Genomic DNA, 20,755 nt, shown 5'->3' with positions numbered 1-20,755 from the left:
AGTCCCCAGGCCAATTGGCAGAACCATCTCTTCAGGGCCTTCTTTAAAGTTTTTTTTAAAAAGTTTTCAAAACTTTTAAAGTGTAAAATGACCGTTGTCTTACCTGAACGGTCCTTCTATGGGTGCTGCGAAGGGAATCCAATCATGGGTTAACTTAGCCTTCTAGCCTTGAGACTGAGTATGCAAATTTCAAAGTCACGCCTCCTCTGACTGGACTTCCGTTCCCTTTTCAGTTCTTTACGAAGTCCACCGAAAGAGCATTATGTCAATCATCAACAAGCCGCAAGTCATCCGGCACTACAGAGTCAAGTCCAGTCAGAAACAAGAAGTCACAGAGTCACGATCAAAACGGAGCCCTGACCAGCCGAAGCCGCGGGCGGGTTTGGATTCCCTTCGCAGCACCCATAGAAGGACCGTTCAGGAAAGACAACGGTCATTCTCCTGTGTGCTGCTCCGGGAATCCAATCATGGGATATGCCAAAGCAATTAAGTCCCAGGGCGGGAGCTAGGCTGGTCAGGCTCCTCCGCAGACGGAAGGACCCTTTGCAACACTCTCCGCCCAAAGGACGCCTCAGCCGAGGCAAAGACATCAATCTTGTAGTGACGAATAAAGGGTGAGGGGGATGCCCAAGTGGCCGCCCTGCAAATCTCTTCTACAGACGCTTGCGTCGCCCAGGCCGCTGTGGTGGCCACACTCCTGGTGGAATGAGGAGTGATTCGCCTTGGAACCGGTCTGGAGTGGGTGTCATACGCCAACGCAATGCAAGCTTTCAACCATCGGCCGATGGTGTGGGAGGACACCTTCTGTCCCATTGAAGACGGCTGGAAAGAGACGAACAGAGCCTCCGATCTTCGGAATGACGCCGTGCGCTTCACATAGCGACGCAGAGCTCTGCGAACATCCAGATGGTGCCATTGACGTTCCTGCGGGTGAGACGGGTGAGGACAAAAGTCCGGCAGGACAAGTTCTTGAGTTCTGTGAAACAATGAGTTTATCTTAAGAAGAAAGGTCGGATCCAAACGAAGCACCACCTTGTTCGGGTGGAAGATGCAAAGATCCGCACGAACAGAAAGGGCTGCTAGCTCTGACACCCTCCTGGCCGATGTTATGGCCACCAGGAAGGCCGTCTTGAGTGTCAATAATCGGAGGCTGATGGAATGGAGAGGTTCAAAGGGGGAAGCTGACAGGGCCCTGAGAACCAAGGTCAAATCCCACATGGGATAACGGTGTACCGTCGGCGGTCGTAAGTTGGAAGCACCCTTAAGGAAGGTTCGAACTCGCGAGTGCTGAGATAAGGAGTGGCCTTGGCCACCCCCGTCGACAAGGCTGTGACCTGGCGGCGAAGAGTGTTTGGCGCCAACCCCTTGTTGAGGCCGGACTGCAAGAAATCCAGAACTTGGGGCACCGAGGCCTTGATGGAATCAACCCCGGTGCGCCGGCACCACCGACAGAAGGCCTGCCAGGTAGCCTCGTAAATACGGGTAGTCGACGGGCGACGGGCCGCTTGAATTGTGGAAATGACTTCGTCCGAATAGTGGAGGGCCGCTAGCATCTCCCGCTCACGTGCCACACGGCTAACTGCAACAGCTGAGGGCCCGGGTGCCGGAGAGCCCCTTGGTTGAGCTGAATCTTGTTGTCCGGAATCCTCCAAGGACGCGAAACGGACAGATGGACGAGGTCCGCGTACCAGGGACGTCTGGGCCACATCGGAGCGACCAGCAGTACTTCCGCCTGTTCTGCCAAGATCTTCTGAATGACCGACGGAAGGATCGGGAGAGGAGGAAAGGCATAAAGAAGGCCGGCCGGCCAACGGCTGCGTAGAGCGTCTACTCCCTCCGCCCCCGGAGTCTGGTATCGGGAGTAAAACCGGGGAAGCTGCGCGTTGTGCGGGTGAGCAAACAGATCCACCTCGGGTAGGCCGAAGCGGCGAGAGAGTTCCTGGAAGAGAATGGGGTGGAGTTGCCACTCCCCCTGATCCACAGTCGCTCTGCTCAGCCAGTCCGCCTGAGTGTTGGCTTCGCCCGAGATGTGCTCCGCCCGAATCGATGAGAGTCTGGGCTCCGCCCAATGGAACAACCTTTCCGCTTCCAGCATCAGAGCTCTGGACTGTGTTCCCCCTTGGCGGTTGATGTGGGCCTTGGAGGCCACATTGTCGGTCAAAATTAACACATGGCAATGAGATACAATGTCCCGAAACTCCAGGAGAGCCAGACGGATGGCCCGCAACTCCAGCCAGTTTATGCTGTTCGCCAGCTCTTGATCTGACCATCGACCTTGGGCTACCCTGTCCAGGGCATGGGCCCCCCATCCAAATAAACTGGCGTCCGTTCTAACTTGAACGCGGTCCGGCTCCTTGAATGGACATCCCCGAAGGAGCCTGGATGACATCCACCAATGCAGGGACCGCCTGGCCTCGCCCGGGAGCTGCACCCTGATGTGGGAGTGACTGGTATGCGCTCTCTGGAAGGGCAGCAGAAACCACTGGAGAGGGCGCGCATGGAACCTGGCCCAGGGCACCACGCCGATGCAGGAGATCATCTTCCCTAGTAGCTTGGACAGCGACAGCAGCGGCACCCGCCGATGAAATAGCACATGATGCGCCAGGTGGTATATGCTCTGCCTCCTTTCCGGGGACAGGAAAACCTCGCACGACATCGAGTTGATGGTGGTTCCCAGATGGAGGAGGGACGTGGTTGGGTGCCGATGGCTCTTGGGCAGGTTGAGGACAAATCCATGGCTTCGCAATGCGTCCATCGTGACCTGTAGGTCTCGGAGGGCCTGATCTCGAGAGGACGACAGCACCAACACGTCGTCTAAATAACAATTGATGCGTATTGGAATTGAGCGAAGAGAGGCTGCCAATACTGCCAGAAGTTTGGTGAACGTGCGCGGGGCCGAGGAAAGGCCGAATGGCAAGGCCCGGTATTGATAATGGCGGCCATTGAAGTGAAACTGCAGGAACTTCCGATGTGCCGGATGAATGGGCACATGGAGGTAGGCTTCTTTGATGTCTATGGAAGTCATCATGTCGCCTTGGCGGATGGAAGCCAATATGCTCTTTAGAGATTGCATTTTGAATTTTTAGTATTTGATATGCTGATTGAGCTGTTTCAAATCTAGGATTGCCCTCCATCCCCCGGAGTTCTTTGGTACTAGGAACAAGATGGAATAAAACCCTAGGCCTTCCTGCCCTTTGGGAACTTGTTCTATGGCCCTGATGGTGAGAAGATGAAATATCTCGGTGTCCATAAGGCGCCGCTTTGACGGGCACCTGGGCACAGGGCACCTGATGAACCTTCTCGGGGGGATGGATAGAAATTCTAGCGTGAGACCCAAACTCACCACTTGAAGGGCCCAGGCGTCTGACGTGAGCTCCGCCCATCGGTGGGCAAAGGCCAAGAGACGTCCTCCTATGGGCCCTACCTCCTGCGAGTCAACGGTATCTACGAAAGGATCGGTTGCCCGCTCCTCGGAACGACCATCTACTCTGCGCCTGACCCTGCTGGCGCCCCCTGTCTCTGGCCCCAGCTCGGTCCTGGCCACGATCCTGTGCCTGGGAGAACCCCCTGGTGAAGCTGGGAACATAGGGGGCGGAAGTAAACCCCGAGTCCCCAGACCGAAAGGGCTGCCGTCTACTATAAGGCTGTGGTCTTCTGGTTACACGGGCGCTTGTGGAGGGAAGCACCTTACGTTTGTCCCGAGTCTCAATGAGAATGGGATCCAGCACTGAACCAAACAAGGCTCCGCCCTTAAAGGGCGTGGACGCTAAACGCCACTTAGATTTGATATCAGCTTGCCAGTGGCGGAGCCAGAGCAAGCGGCGAGAAGCCACATTGGAAACCACGGCTCGGGATGCAAATTTTGCTGCGCTAAGGGTGGCATCAGCAGAATACTCTAGGGCCGCTATCAGCTTGGTGACATCCTGATGGAGGCGCAGTTCCTCCGGGTCCAGCCTTTCCTGTAGTTGTCTCAGCCAAACTAAGGAAGTTCTATTAAAGAAAGAAGCTGCAGTAGCTGAGCGCAAGGCCCACGCTGCTGCCTGATGAGTTTTGCGAATGACCGATTCGGCCTTGCGGTCCTCGGCCTTCAATCCTTCTGAAATTTCAGAAGGAATTAACGCCGGTGAAGCAAGAGCAGCAATGGGAGCATCCACCGTGGGAAACTGGAGGAGAGCCTCCAACTCTGGAGAAGATGTGAATAGCTTCCTATCACCAGACCCAGGGGGCTTAACTGCGGTCGGCTCATCCCACTGCTTTTGGATTAAATCAAGAAAAAGCTTAGGGGATGGAATAAAATCCTGCAGAGCCACCTGCTCAGCAAAGAGCCGCTCGGTGGCATCCAGGCCCACAGCAGCACTTTCTGCAGAAATTGCCTCCCCCATGTGGGCGGTAGTCTTGGCCTTATACAGCAGAGACTTGAAAAGAGTGTGCCTGAAGAGCCCAGGGGCAGGAGGCTGGTCCACAGGAAAGCCCTCGTCCCCAGAGAGTTCTCTGTCCTGGATTTCCCCTTCCTCCACTAAGGGAGATTGTGCGCTAAACACAGAGTGTAAAGGGGAAGGAGGGTCTGTTTGCAGGATGGAAGAATCCCCTTGCACTGCTTGGGGAGCCAGGCCTGAGTAGGCCAGAGTGGGCCTGGAGGCCTGGGATCTACGTGCTAGTTCCGCATCCACCCCTCTGGAAATAGCCTCTGAAATCATGCTGTAAAAATCAGCAGAAAGACCCAAATCCTGGCCCTCCAGAGGCCTGAGGCCTGCAGCTGTGGGGGTGAACGTGGCAGAAGGCCCAGCGCGTGGAGGTGAACGAAGAGAAGCCCCACTAGCCTCCGAAATAATTGGGGGGGATCGAGGCCCGAAAACCCCTACCTCAGGAATAGGGCCCAGGGGAAGCTGAATATCAGGGGACCAACCCTGCTCAACGACCCTCACCGGAGACATAGGTTGCTGAATCAGGACCGGAGGGGAACAAATGGGAGCCCCAGAAGCCTTGGGGGGAACCTTGGCTTTGTCTTTGCGTTTGTGCGATTTATCCCGAACAGTAGATGAGGCTCGAGGCCTGCTACTAGAGGCCCTGGTCGCAGCTCTACTAGGCCTAGGGCTAGCCCCCTCCTCGCCAGGGGAGCGGGGCTCAGAAACTGGCCCGACAGTACCTTGCACTACAGATTGATCAGCCATGATATGAATCTGAAAGAGCTCAATCAGCGAAACAAAGGAATGCAATTGAAAGGCACTCGCCAAGAACGCCACGTGGAAGCAGAGACAAGAGAAGCGACCTCCTTCCTGAGTCAGCAATCCCGAGTGAGGGAAAAGGGAGGGGCAGAAGCAGTGCGCAAACTCAAGCGCGCGAACAAATTTTGCCTTCTCATCCCCAGGCATTATCGCGCATGCGTGAAAAACGCTTCCAAATAAGGCAACCGGCATGAAAGGCGCGAAATTTAAAGGAACAGCAGGGGAAAATTCCAAACAGCCGATTCATGTAATCCTCCGGCAGCCGCTCCAGCGAGGGCACAAAGGAGGGAGGTTGAGAGGAGGAGAAAAACAGCTCCGACAAGCCACGGCTTCGGATCTGACCGCGCCCGCAGGCGGGTGCTATCCGGCGTGGAAGAGCAGCGCTAGGAGACTCAGCTTCCTTGCGCGCTGAACTTAAAGGAGGACAGGCGGAGAAGCCGTTTGTCAGCGGCAAGATCGCCCCACGCTCCCGCTGTAGCAATCCAATATCCCTGCAAGGGAAATAGCGAGGGAGGAATTGGCTGGCAGAGACCTGCCGCCTTACCTCCAATCCAGCAAGAATCCACAGTGAAAATCAGCATTAACCTTGAAAATTATCAATTAATCAAGAGAGAATTGAAAATAAGTCTCGTAGGCTTTGGACTGAGTAATAGAACTGAAAAGGGAACGGAAGTCCAGTCAGAGGAGGCGTGACTTTGAAATTTGCATACTCAGTCTCAAGGCTAGAAGGCTAAGTTAACCCATGATTGGATTCCCGGAGCAGCACACAGGAGAACTTATGATATAGCTTTCCACTTAATTTATAATAAAACACAATTAGGAGATTTAGGTTTTATTTAAGTTGGAAATTAAGAGTATCAATGAAATTAAAAAGTAAAAACTGGAATTAAAAAATGTGAATTTTTCTTTTGTTGAAAGAACAAGTATGATATCCATTTTCATAAAATATACTCCCCTTTTTTATTTTTGCTTCCATATACTAACACTGGAATGAGCACCATTCTGACAGTACATGATCTAATTTTAAAATGGGGACATATGTGAACATAAAATCGTATCTTACTATATGTTAGGTTTTGTATGTTTATCTAACCTACAATTTTTTTTCAGGTAGACTCTGACAGCTTTAACAGAATCTCTTTTATCAGAGGATGGCTATTTTGCAGGAAAAGCTTTGCTTAAAACTGTCATTCATTCAGTAAACTGACTTTTACTGACTTTATAGTGATATTAATTGAAATATTAAAATACATATCAAGTTAAAAGTTAAATACCTTTGCAGTAAAAATGGCTTGTCTGGCTTCTGGAATCATATATAATTGTTGAATAGTCGATGCCAAGTAACAAGTCGCCCCAAGGTTGGTTAAACCCACAAACCTGCATTCAGCTCTAACATCATCATGTGGCCAATAATCCCATTTATAAGGTGCATGAGAAGCTGAAATTGTGACATTAAGGTAATTTTATTTCTGAGTACCTGTTAACATCATTAATTATTTAATCTTCTGGGTGAATAAAACCAGCAACTAATTGAGTGTCTATTCTCTCTTCTCAGGCCCTACATTTTGTCATGTTCTCATGAAAGTGTCTCCTTTTTCTTTGAAGGGATCATGAGTAAACCACTCATACGTTACCTCTGGAACCCAGGTTCTATCTCAAAAGCAATAAGGGAGAGTATCTAAAAAAAGAGAACTAAAGTCTGCTTGTTTCTTAAAGGAAAAATACTTTTTTTAAAAAAAAACAACTAATTTAGGTCTGAAGCAAAAAGTGTAGTGGTTGAAAGATATGTTACAGTTTGGCATTTTCTTTCCTGCATTACTGTCAATTAAACATTTTGAAATCCTATTTTTAATTTGCACTTAAGTATGGTATACTTTTCTCTTTAGGCTTCCCTTGCTCAAAAGCTCTATTATACTAATCAAAATAAACTTTAGGCATCCATTTAGTTTTGCGTTTATAATGTGTTTCATTTTGGATTGATATTCCTGAGTTATTTAAGTTTTGGTTCATAAAACCTTTTAAACATTTCCTTATTATCAGTTAACATTTTGATTTTACTGGAAGGAATGTAACTATATTACAAAAAATATCTTCAAGATTGGCTTAGTAATACAAATCTCCTTCACAAATGTTGCACCCAGCAATCATGGATTCAGCTGGGATGCAGACATAATGATTTAGTTCATTTCTCTTTTGTTTTCTACATCAGCGTTCCCCAACCTTTCTGGGTTGGTGGCCCAGCGCAGAGGGAGGCGGGGTGGGGGGAGAGGGGATGGTTTTGTGTGAGGGGCAGGTGCGCACAGCTTCATTTGTGTGAATGAATGGGGCTGTGAGCACTGGTGCCCGGTGCTCACACGAGTGGGACTGTGCGCACTTGTCAGCCCACCACTCACAAAGCCGGTTGCAAATAGGCCATAGCCCAATAGTGGGCCGGGGCCCACAGCTGGTGGACTCCTGTTCTTCAGGACAATTTCTTACACATCTTTTATTTGACACAACTGGCTCACTTAACACTAATGGTATTCAACTTCCCCCCCCCCCAACAGTGCTGATTTATATTTTTCTACAACACTATTCCAAGATAGAAGAGAGCATTCACAATTTCTGTTTGAGCAGGGAAAACAATTGTTTTCTTTTGTGCCTAGAAGAATGAAAAGCATATCCAGAATATAATGCCTGTGTCCCAATACTTAGCGAGGAACCATTTGTTCATTTTGAGAGAAAAGAAAAATCTCATATTTGATCTGGATATAAACAATTTTTCTCTCTTCACTTGGCACTAGGAAATGATAAAAGAATGATGTCCCAAGAGGAAACTTGATGAAATTAAAGTAGAACTCCTATCAGCTGTATTTCATTCAAGGTCCATAGTAACTCCTATCTCTTTAGAACATTCTATTATACATCAGCTTCATATCAAAATAAAGCAACTTGAATGGAGAAAAACATATTTTGTCAATTCAAAACTGAGCTCATGATTCTGACATGTATTAAAGTGCATTGAAATATTTATGATGAATCAGAATTGCACATAAACATGAAACATAATAGCCAACAAAATGAACATCAATATTTTAATAAATGTGGTCAGAAAATCTTAGAGAAGACTTCTCATGATGGGGCAATAGATGGCAGTAACTTAATCATCTAAATATTCCTGGCTGCTGAAGTGCTTGCAAATGCACTTTTTAATTAGGAATATTCAAGGATGGGTAAGCTTTTTGTTTTTATTTATTGATTAAATTTATAGGTTGCCCATCTCCTGATAGGTCCTGATAGGGTTACTCTTTTTACAAGGATACAACAATATTTAATGTATTTCTATACCCAATCAACATCCTAACAAATTTTTTAACCTAAAGGAAAAATACAAAGAAATTGAAATTATCTGCCTACTCACATAATATTGAGAAATTTGAAAAAATATTCTTACACTGCATATGTTGTGCCATAACCCAGTTATGGAGGAGCCTGTAGTTTTCTACAGAACCTTTTACCATTTCTACCAGTAAGTCGTAAGCAGCAGCCCTTGAAGAATGTGACTTGCATTTTGGTTGTTGTCGATCTTTTAGACTTGGCAATAAGAACAGAAGGTTAAAAATATCTCTCAAGAATTCCTATAAAATAAGAGAAATATAAAAGCTTGACATCAACATTTACTTGCTGGAATATTCTACACAGAACTTAATATTGCAATCTGAAGATTCACGGTGGGCAATTATTTTCTCTCCCCCCCCTTTAACTAAGCTATTACATCATACAGTGTAAACAATTCAAGTCTGCCTCTAAAGGAGAAGAGGGAAAAGAAAAAAGGTTGTGAAAACTCATAGAAACTGAGTTTATGAAATCTGAAATTGAAATGTTATTTAAATTTGCATGCATATTTAACAATTAAACATAATGAACTGACACAGAAACAAATATACACTACAAAACAATTAAAATCTAATTAAACTATTCAATTAGTGCTACAATAATTATATATTAACTAAAACATTTGACTAAATGGAAAGGCCTTAATTCATTTTATAAAGATGGAAAGAAAGAAGGCTAATCACAACAACCTAATCTGTTAATCCAATTAAGGTCCTGAAATTTACATTAAAAATAACAATCCTGAAATAAAGGAAAATTTGGGCATGGCCATAGGAAAGAGGAGCCCTAAGGTTCTACAGCTGCAAACAAATTATGTAATATCTTCATAAGTCTTTCATTTCCAAAGTCCTTGCCTCCCTAAATCTTGATCAAATACAACCTCTGAATAATTCATAAAATCAAAATTATTGCATATTTCTCACATTCATTTGCCACTATGAATTATATACACTGACAATTCAAGGATCTTGAGAAATTAATGCTGCTCTGAGTGGGATCAGTGTCATAATCACTGATTAATTAGGATTTTCAAAATTAACTATATGTACCTGAGGCTCAAACTATGCTTATCATGGAAACTGCTGCCTTTGCTTCACAGTCAAGTATTTTTCTCCTAATACAAAGTTTACAGTATGTGATCTTTCAAACTGCAATTTTGAGTAGAAATATTAAAAAAGTAGTAGTAAGAAAACATTCACATATATCTTACAAAAGTATTCATACTTAAGGGAAAATGTAATAATAAGTATATACAAGATCAAGTACTACAATCCTGGTTTAGTTTTTTAGATCTTACCTGCCCCTCTCGGGAAAATTTAAAAGGTGGTTTATGTTTGATAACACTTGTTGCTAAACGTAGGAGACCTGTAAGGCCATCATCTTCAGTATTACCATCTTGATGATCAAGAATTTCTCTGCTGTAAAAGACAAAGATAATTTTCTATTGTTAAATGATATTTCGATGGAAATCATTTAAACCAAATATTCTAAAGAAATTAACAAGATTAAATCTTACCTTCGAATACAATCAGCCAAATGTCTTGCTAAGGCATCTAAATCAAGTAAAGTTGTCTAAGTAAAAAGAAACAAAAAGAAATTGTAAATGCAAAGCAATATTAAAAGATCTATTGCAATGAGAAAATATTTTGAATATATTTTAATAAGCAACATACTGTACATAAATACAATCTGACTGGTGTTAGCTAATGCAGACTTCCAACCTTTGATTTTATGATCAAATGTTCTATGTATACTTGAATTATATGCCTTTACAGATAGTTCTCAATATGACCAGTATTTGGTTGTTAAGAGAAGCAGTTGTTAAGCAAAATATCCATGTGATTGGTTTGCTCAATGACTGCAATCCTGACACTACTGGATGCAATTGTTATATGATCCTTTTGGTTATTTAAGTTGATGGAATCCCAGGTAGAATATGAAGTGTCTGAGTTAGATAAGAGAGACCTTAGGACTGTGATGGCGAACCTGTGGCACACAGAACCCCTCTGCGGGCACGCCAGCCGTCACTCCTGCCCAGCTCCACCGTGCATGCGCACACATCTCCCGTTGGCCAGCTGGTTTTCAGACCTCTGCCATGCATGCACAGGGGGGGGGCGGGGGCGCATACAGAGGATGTGCGCGTGCATGTGGGGGCACTCGCATTGCATTTTGGGGCCTTGCGCACCACCCCCGGACCCTGATTTGGCTTCCAGGTTGGTGCAGGAGGCCTTCTAGGCCGGTCGTGTGTGGCGGGGTCATGTGCGCATTGCATCGGCACATGACGACAAAAAGGTTAGCTATCACTGCCTTAAGAGGCTCCGTTCAGGAGCTGAAAATCATCCCTGCTGAAATCAAAGCAAGAGCCAAACTTCCAGCACTAGAGATACTCACACAGAGCCTGTGCTGGGCCTCTTATGACCTCTCCCATACCTATGACATAACTTGTGTTTATTACATTACATTACCACTGCTTCTCTAGTCTGGTGCCTGTCAAAATCCAAATATGCAAAACCTCCACCCTGCTGAAACAAGTTTGCTAAGGTTCTCTCAGACAGTGCTTAGCTTCCTGACAGTTAAATCCATTAAGCAGATTCCTAGAGAAAGCAGATCTTCTCTTGGAATCTACTTCATAATTTTAACCTACAGGATCCCAAGCAAAAGCCAATCTCCTGTAGGAACCTGCTTGGTGCTTCCTTGCTCCTCTAGGAATCTGCACACAAATGGGAAGAAAGACTGTGCATGTGTAAAAGGGAGAGGAAGGGTGAGTTTGAGAATGGGAGAAAAGAGCAGAAAAAAGTGGGGGAAGAGGGAGGCAAACCAGTTGGAGTGCAAGAGAAAAAGAAAGGGGGGGAAGGAAGAGAAGGAAGCATGCTTTATCACTCTTGCTCCTCCTACTCAACAGGATAAAACAGTCAACCTCAATAACATTTTTTCCATTTAGCATTTCTTCTAGTTTGAAAATAAATGAACCAGGCAGATAACCATAAATTACATTTTCTTTTATTATTATAAAGTTTCATAATGGATTCACTTTAAAAAAAACATCAGTTCATCATTTTATCTATAAACGCTCTCCCTCCTCTTACTTAACAAGGGCAAACCAAAGGTTTTTTCCTTACCCTGCATGCCAGGCCAAAACCCAGCAAAAACAATTATACAGAGTAGGTATTTGCTGATGGTTTGATTGTACATACACATTATTCTGGTTGCAAAATTTAAAAAAATGTTGAGGATGTTACAAGGCATTTGAGTTTGTAAAAAATGAATACATACCCCAAAAGCCAACAAAGTGAATCAACCAATACTGCACAAACAGTCTACACTTACATGATGGCAAAGGCATCAATACTTTTCTATGAAGTGCTATTGTGTATATAAACACAAGGACACTAAACATACATATTTTTATATTACCTTCCTACAAAGTAAAATGCCACACAACACATATGCAACATATGACCTCTTCCTGAAATTTGCCTGGAATAATCAGAAAATTCAAAACAAATCCACAATATTTTTTTTTCTAAAGTAGGGAGAAAAACAAAGTTTTGTTTCTTCTCAATGCAAACTCAGCATATTCAAAATTACACTGTTTCTGAGATTGGAATATTTTGATGTAGAAATGTTTTAAATATTCCTAAAAAGTACTCTCTTAGATTTGGTGGTTTACTGAGTGATAAATGGTTAATACAGTAGCATTATAGAATAGGGCAATGTATTATTTATTGTAAATCTGTTGTCAAATCATCTTTACAAAGTTACAGAAGTCCAGTTTTGCTAGGCTTGTGCCAGTTTGGCAAGTTGGATAGTCTCTAATACAGACTTAAAAATGGGAAAATACAACTTTAACCTAAGTGTTTTTCTGGTGAGACCGGTCTATCAGGGCAACCTGGTCTACCCAATTATGGGACGGAGTAAGCATAAACATAAATACAACACAAACCTTTAACATGAAATCAGTTATGCTTACCTGACTAGCATCTTTTACATGTATATTATCTATTAGTTTGCATAGCAACCAGAAATATTCTTTACAGCCAGGCTGTAAAATGGGTTCTTCTTCATAATCCTCAATCTGGAAAGGGGGGGGGGAGAGAAGAGGGTTAGATTTTTTTTCCTTCCCCAACTTTGGTAAAGAAACTTGCTAATTCAAAAATAATAATCCTAAAACATTATAAGGAAAAGAATAAGATGAAGATGATTATTGGCTACTTTGTTCTAAGTTTTTCTAATTATATAAAATAAGCATTAGTATTTTATGTAATTCATAGCAAATTTACACATATTATAGAAACAAAGTGTTGAGTGGATCTTTCTTTTTTACATTCTCTCATTCACATAATCCATTTTACATCATAGTTGTTTTCACTTTCAGCCAAATTATTTTCTTCCATTATTTTCCATTTTTATACTTATTTTTTCTTAATACATAAACAATATTTTCAATTGCCCCTTCAAAAATTACACCAAATTATAATTTCATATATCTCTATTGGTCTATTTTACTATAAACAATATATCTCATTTAACTAAGTTTTAACATAGAGGATGCTCACATTCTTTTGATTAATACCTCAATAGTGTGGAAGTGAACATGGAAGGAAAGAAAATGAATACTGTATGCAGTTTTACTTCCAAAAAGTTTGACAGTACAAAGAAAGATACTCTTTCTCCTTCAATTTCATTTTTATGAAAAACTAACTTTTTCTGTCATCAAAACTCTCAACTGGAGTATTACTTAGAAATTCATTTTCTTTATACCTGTTCAAATTTTTTAATTTGTTTTCTTGTTTACATAAACTTGTGAAATGGAAATTATTTGCAGTTAAAACTTAAACAATTATGAAAGAGTAACTGACGGATTTTGTGGGAAGTTCTTCCTTTTAATCGATTTTTATGGATTTTTTTTTCAAAAGAAGCACTATATGCCCTGAGACTATGTCAGCAGGAGTTAATTTTGTCCCTACCCTACCTCTCTACCAATGTTCCCTCTAAGCTGTGCGGCCGCGCATGTGGAAAGTAAACACGCGCAGCGGTTTCCAACTGCCGTGCAGTGTCGTTTGCCGGACACGGATTGCAGTCTGCAGAACGGCCACACAATCATGATTGAAACCCCCTCCAGCTAAACAGGAGTCTTAAGGTGCAGCAGGGCAGCAATGTGACTGGGTTGAGGACTTGTGGTGGCTGGGGCTTCCTGGAGCAACTGTTTAGAGGGAATATTGCCCACAGCTGCTTTCGCACAAGTTTAAGAAGGCAAAATTTGCCTCATTGGGTGGGGGGGGGAGGGAGTGATTGGCTGAAACTCGCTGAAAGAAAGTTCCGTGTCTTTCTGACCCGCGTGATTAATTCAGCCTCTGAGATAAACGTATTGTGTGAAAGCAGCCGGCTTCCCTTCCTCTCCAGCATCTGTGCCTCAATTAACACATAAAAGCCCACAAGGGGTGAGGGTGGGGGCTGGTCGCGAACCAAGAACGAGCCAACTAAGCCGAGCGTGGGTTGCTCCGCAACGAGGTAGAAAGCCAAGGCAGGAGGCTCACTGTCGCCGTTTCTCTCGAGGCTACCCACCTGAGACTTGCATTGGCAAATCGAGGGCGGTGTGGCAGTGATCCTAAACTCCCACCTAGAGCGCGCGCACACCACAGAATCCAAATGCAGGAAGCAGGGTCTGTTTCCTTGTGCATCTCTCACTTTTGAAAGAAAATCTTCCTTGTTCTACCTCTCCTGGCTGCAATCTCAGCTATCTTTGAGTTTCCAGCCAGTCAAGTGACATCACGTGATATTTGATAACTCATTGGTATTTTCAAAGTCATTGAGAATATTTTTGCTTTTAAGCTAATGAAACTTCCTATCTATCAGTTTATCTGTGCAATTTTGTTGGATATTTTGGGTCACTAGTTACTATCACTAGTTATATGCAGAATTGTCTCCCAGAGTTCAGTAGTAGTAGGTTACTGAAACCACCTGTATAGAGAGGAACAAATTGCCACAATTTTTTAAACAATCAGCAAGCATTGTTGAACAGACAGGCAATAAATCCTTGAGTTTACAAATTAATGATGGGAGAAAACTGTTAGATGTGAATGAGACTTTATGCATGGGGATTTTAATCATTTTACTCATTTAAAATAGCAAATTGCATATAATACATTAAAATGAAGTATATCAAGTGAAATTCATTAAAATGAAGAATATCAAACATTTACTATTTTAATATTACCAGTATTAAATGCCATTTATATATTCATTTCAAAGCTCTTTTTTATTTAATCCAAAATGAATTTGAAAGAAAGATAACTGTAGTGAGTTTGCTTTTGAACAAATATTTCTAAATTTATTTGTTTACAATTTTATTTATTTTCAAATTTTATTAGTTTGATTTGATATAACACTGATTTCGTTGTTGTCTTGGGTGACATCTGTGAAAAAAATTCAGGTTCTCAGAGGCATGAAAATGTGCCGCTCAAACACTATACTGAAAAAAAGTTAGAGGGAACATTGCTCTCTACCCGGTATGTGCCCTACTGGTACAATGGCTGAGACAGGTGTTCTAGCACATAGGAAAGGCAAAGCAGAGTCATCCTGGTATTGTATCCGTGACAGATGTTTATACTAATTATTTAACAAATACTATGGAAAAGGAGGGAGGGGGAATCGCCAATTGATGATGTAATATTGTTGATGTAAAACACTGGGAATTGGAGAAGTAGACAAACAAAAAATTGTATTCGTTAACTATAAATTGTTTGCCTATCCTTCTAATATAAGTTGTTCTGTAGATGTAAGAACTATATAACAATTTCACTCGGAGGAAGTTGTTTTTTGATAATTTACTATACAATATAATTTCACATAAATAAAATATGTAACATTTTTTATTTTACCTTAATAGGTTTCAGTGCCTGGGCATCAGGAAGAAATTTAAGCAGTGTTGAGGCAGCTAGCAGCAGGAAAGACCTATTTATGGAGTCTCCACCATCCAACCCTGACAGTGATAATTTATAAAGACCATTACAAGATTCATGGCGAACTGCAGTCTGAAATTGAAATAAAGAATTACAATTAAATGGAAACAATTCAAATAAAAACATTTTTTCTTATTTTCCTTATTTTTAGATTTATAAACTACTTTCAATATGCCTATTTGCTATCAATATTATGAACTAAGCATTTGTACCAAGAATTTTAATTTACTATAAACAAGATGTAGAACACTTTGGAAACTAAAAAAACAAAACAAAACCCACCAAAGAATTAATAGTGGGAAATTACAAATGATATTATAAATATTGAAGGAGACAGCTATTTTCTATCTAGATAGATCACGAGGACTTTGGCTGAAATCTTATGCATTGCTTTTGTATAAATATGAATACAATTGAACTATTCATTTAAAAAAAAACGAGTTAGGGAAACTAAACACAATATTTAAACTACTACTAAAGCCATATAAAGCAACAAAGCCGAGGTGGCGCAGTGGTTAAATGCAGCACTGCAGGCTACTTCAGCTGACTGCAGTTCTGCAGTTCGGCTGTTCAAATCTCACCGGCTCAGGGTTGACTCAGCCTTCCATCCTTCCGAGGTGGGTAAAATGAGGACCCGGATTGTTGTTGGGGGCAATATGCTGACTCTGTAAACCGCTTAGAGAGGGCTGAAAGCCCTATGAAGTGGTATATAAGTCTAACTGCTATTGCTATTGCTATCAAAGGCTTTTTCATAACTTCTAAAATGTCTCTTTCAACAGATATATTTAACCTACTTTTGACATTTCTTCTACTAAAGTAGAAAATGTTTTCAAAGCTTACCTCCGGAATTAGAAGAGTAAGTTTCTTCAGCCAATCATGTAAATTATCACTATCTGCTAGGTTGGATTTTACTAATGAACAACAGTGAGCCCAACTCACTAGCAACCACATTGAATAGTGAGTAACTAAAAGAAGAATCAAAAACATTAATTATACATTACATATATGCCATTTTGTATTTTTTTTCCAAATTAAAATAAATTAAGTTTGCATGAGAAATCGCTTAGGCTGAAAAAATTCAGTTAGTAGTTCTTGACCTTTGAGCATAATTAAACCCAAATTTTGGACATTTGTTATTTTTAAACAAGATATTCACATGACTGTCTCACTCAATGACAGCAATTCCAGCTCTCCCCATTGCAGTTAAGTGCACCAGGATACCTCTGTGATTGGGGGAGGACAGAGGCTTGGAAGGTGCAGGACTCACGGACACATGCAAACCTGACACAGATCATAAATCCTCAGCTGGATAGGCCTACCATTCCCAGTGCCTTCTTTTTCTTCCACACATCTGGAAGACTTGAGATGACTAGATCCACTGTACACAGAAATCAGATTGCCTTTGCTAGCTTTATAGTTGCACCTTGCTGGCACATCTGTTAGCAGCTGCTGAGAAAGGGAAAAGTAAATAGACCTAAACATAGTAGGGTAGGGAGAAGGAGTGGTAGGACAGGGAAAAGGCCCAGTGGACCTATATTGAGGCTTGGCTAAGGCATTCTGGCCATGGTTGGACAGGAGGAAGGCCAGGTCTCTCAGAAGTGGCAATGCAGGAAAGAGCTCTGCATGCCAATGATCCTCTTCCAGGCATGGAGAAGGCTTGGGTTTCTTTTGAGTACTGCACAGATGGGCCCAGATTGAAAAAGTTGCAATGCTACTGCAGTTGTAAGAGCGGAAATTGACCATTGGCTTACCTGAAGGGTCCTTTTCTGTACGCTGCGAGGAGAGTCCAAGCATGGGTTAAATTCTGTCTGATTGCCCTGGACTGAATTGAAAGATCTTTAGCCATGCCTCCTCTTCTGGCTCCTCAGATTTTTCAATGAAGGCATGGACCTGTAACACTGTTCAAATGTGGTTCCACTGAGTCTGATCTTAGTTCAAGTCAAGATAGATTGTAAAAGTCAAGTCCGGTAATAAAATCACAAATCCACATCAAGAAATGCAATGCATATAGACATGGAAGCTGTGAGAGAGACCCTAGAGCGGGATTGGACTCTCCTCGCAGCGTACAGAAAAGGACCCTTCAGGTAAGCCAATGGTCATTTTCCTGTACGCTGCTTGGAGAGTCCAAGCATGGGACATACCCAAGCTAAATGTTACTAGGGCGGGAAGAACCTGATTCAATGGTCTCTCCAGCGGTATGAATATCCTGAAGGACTCATCTTCCAAAGGCTGCTTCCGCTGACGCAAACATGCCCAATTTGTAAGCACGGACAAACTGAGATGGTGAAGCCCACGTAGCTGCTCTGCACATCTCTTCTATGGGCACTTGTGTCGCCAGGCTGCTGTGGAGGCGGCACTCATTGTAGAGTGGGCTGTGATAGATCGTGGTATCTGTTTACACTGGAGCTGATAGGCAAGGGTGATGCAAGCACTCAACCATTGGCCGATGGTGGCGGAGGTGACTTTGCGCCCCATAGTAGCAAGTTGAAAGGAAATGAAAAACAATTCCAATTGCCTGAACGCTGCAGTGCGCTTGATGTATTTGCGAATGGTTCGACACACATCCAGCTTGTGCCATATGCGTTCTGTAGAGTGTCTTGGGTGAGGACAAAAGTCCGGAAGGATGACTTCCTGGCTCCGATGAAACCAAGAGTTGACTTTCAGAAGAAAAGAAGGATCCAAGCGGAGATACATCCTGTCTGGATGTATGACGCACAAGTCCTCCCTAACTGACAAGGCCGCCATCTCCGAAATCCTATGTGCAGAGGTGATTGTGGTCAGGAATACTGTCTTGAAGGTTAGGTGCTTCAGATCACAGGTATGAATTGGCTCAAAAGGAGCCTCGACTAGAGCCCGAAGCACAACATTCAACTCCCAGGTCAGATATCAATGAACGACCGGGGGCCGCAAGTTGGAAGTTCCCTTCAGGAAGCTGCGGACCTTGGAATGACGTGCTAGGGATAGGTGGTCGCTGGGAGTGAGGACAATGGATAGTGCCGCAACTTGGCAACGCAACGTGTTGGCCGCCAATCCCTGATCCAATCCTTGCAAAAAGGCCAAAACGTGAGGAATAGAGGCTAAAGCGAGGCTTATCTGCTTAGGTACGCACCATTTTGCAAAGGGTGACCAGGTGGCCTCATAAATTCTGGTAGTAGATGGTCGACGTGCTGCCTGGATGGTTTTGATGACCATTGAGGAGAGCCTATTCCTCTCTAGGAGGTCCCTCTTAAGTGCCAAACAGCCAATTGCAGCCATTGGGGCTCTGGATGTGATAGAGGCCCCTGACTGAGAGAGACCTCCTCTGGAGGAATTCTCCATGGCTTGGTGATGGAGAGGCTCTTGAGGTTGGCAAACCAGGCCCATTTGGGCCAAAAAGGTCTTATTTTTGAGGTGAAGGAGGCGGTGAGCGTGGTCACCTCATGCTGTTACTGTGTTGCAATATTTTCTGGGAGGGCTTATTTTCGAGGAAACAGGGTATGCATCAATACAATAGCAGAGTTGGAAGGGATCTTGGAGGTCTTCTAGTCCAACCCCCTGCCTAGGCAGGAAACCCTATGCTGTTCCAGACAAATGACTATCCAACATCTTCTTAAAGACTTGCAGTCTTGGGGCATTCACAACTTCTGGAGGCAAGCTGTTCCACTGATTAATTGTTCTGTCAGGAAATTTCTCCTCAGTTTGAAGTTACTTCTCTCCTTCATTAGTTTCCACCCATTGCTTCTTGTTCTTACCCTCGGGTGGCTTGGAGAATAGTTTGACTCCCTCTTCTTTGTGGCAACCCCTGAGATATTGGAACACTGCGATCATGTCTCCCCTAGTCCCTCTTTTCATTAAACTAGACATACCCAGTTCCTGTTTTAGTCTCCAGTTCCTGTTTTAGTCTCCAGTCCCCTGATCATCTTTGTTGCTCTTCTCTGCACTCTTTCTAGCGTCTCCACATCTTTTCTACATTGTGGCGACCAAAACTGAGTGCAGTATTCCAAGTGTGGCTTTACCAAGGCATTATAAAGTGGTATTAACACTTCACGTCATATTGATTCTATCCCTCTCTTTATGTAGCCTAGAACTGTGTTGGCTTTTTGGCAGCTGCTGCACACTGCTGGCTCATATTTAAATGGTGGTCCACTAGAACTCCAAGATCCCTCTCACAGTTACTACTATTGAGCAAGGTACCACCTATACTGCATTTCGTTTTTCTTGCCTAAATGTAGAACCTTACTCTTTTCACCATTGAATTTCATTTTATTAGCTAGTGCCCAATGTTCAAGTTTGTCAAAATCCTTCTGTATGTTAAGCCTGTCTTTTGGAGTGTTGGCTATTCCTGCCAGCTTGGTGTCATCTGCAAATTTGATGAGTTCCCCATTTATTCCCTCATCCAAATCATTGATGAAGATATTGAATGGTACTGGGCCTAAAACAGAGCCTTGCATACTTCCCTCCATGTAGATGCAGTTCCATTGAGGACTACACGTTGAGTGCGGTTGGTCAGCCAGTTACGAATCCATTTAGTGGTGATGCTGTCCAACTCACATTCTTCTACTTTATCTAGTAGTAGGTTATGGTCTACCTTATCAAATGCCTTACTGAAGTCCAAGTAAACTATATCGACAGCATTCCTCTGGTTCACTAATTTTGTCACTTTGTCAAAGAATGCAATAAGATTAGTCTGGCATGATCTGTTTTTGACAAACCCATGTTGGCTTTTGGTTATTTCTTTGTTTACTTCTAGGTGTTCGCTAATTCGTTGCTTGATTATCTTTTCCAGAATCTTTCCTGGTATGCTCCGCTCGAAGGGACGACAGATGTTTCTCCGCCCACTACCCCAGGCACTCTGCCTCCACCATCAGGGACTTGGAGCGAGTGCCCCCCTGGCGGCTGACATGTGCCTTGGTGGCCACATTGTCCGTCAACAGCATTACGTGTTGGCCCTGGATGGTAGATTGAAAGTGAAGGAGAGCTAGCCTCGCCACTATTCTAGCCAATTTATGCCGTGTTTGAGATCACCTTCGGACCACCTGCCCTGGGCGACCTAAGTGTCCAGATGTATAAGTAATAAATGATTTCATTAACAAATATTAATGATAACAATAATAGTGAAATGATAAGAGATATAGTTAACAACATATATATGTACTGGTTTAATATAAGGAATTTGGTTCTAAATTGTAAAGAGTGACTTGGAAAAAAGGGCTA

General features: G+C 43.2%; 1 protein-coding gene across 2 annotated transcripts in view; it reads right to left on the bottom strand.

The window, feature by feature from the left end:
• Positions 1-20,755, bottom strand: part of USP34 (ubiquitin specific peptidase 34) — a 160,038-nt gene that overhangs the window by 43,976 nt on the left and 95,307 nt on the right. For both annotated transcript variants that reach the window (XM_087717484.1, XM_087717485.1), the window contains 7 exons: positions 16,403-16,527; positions 15,482-15,634; positions 12,571-12,675; positions 10,117-10,172; positions 9,898-10,018; positions 8,659-8,842; positions 6,500-6,663 (listed from right to left, as the gene is read on the bottom strand). In XM_087717484.1, the coding sequence (XP_087573610.1) occupies positions 6,500-6,663; positions 8,659-8,842; positions 9,898-10,018; positions 10,117-10,172; positions 12,571-12,675; positions 15,482-15,634; positions 16,403-16,527 (908 nt within the window). The remainder of the gene's footprint in view (positions 1-6,499; positions 6,664-8,658; positions 8,843-9,897; positions 10,019-10,116; positions 10,173-12,570; positions 12,676-15,481; positions 15,635-16,402; positions 16,528-20,755) is intronic.

This window comes from Thamnophis sirtalis, unplaced genomic scaffold (genome assembly GCF_051295495.1).
Source record: "Thamnophis sirtalis isolate CommonGarterSnake01/CBP01778 unplaced genomic scaffold, rThaSir2_p1.2 scaffold_6, whole genome shotgun sequence".
NCBI classification, from domain to species: domain Eukaryota; kingdom Metazoa; phylum Chordata; class Lepidosauria; order Squamata; family Natricidae; genus Thamnophis; species Thamnophis sirtalis.
The sequence above is the reverse complement of the archived record's forward strand: the minus strand, read 5'-3'. Positions and strand labels throughout refer to the sequence as shown.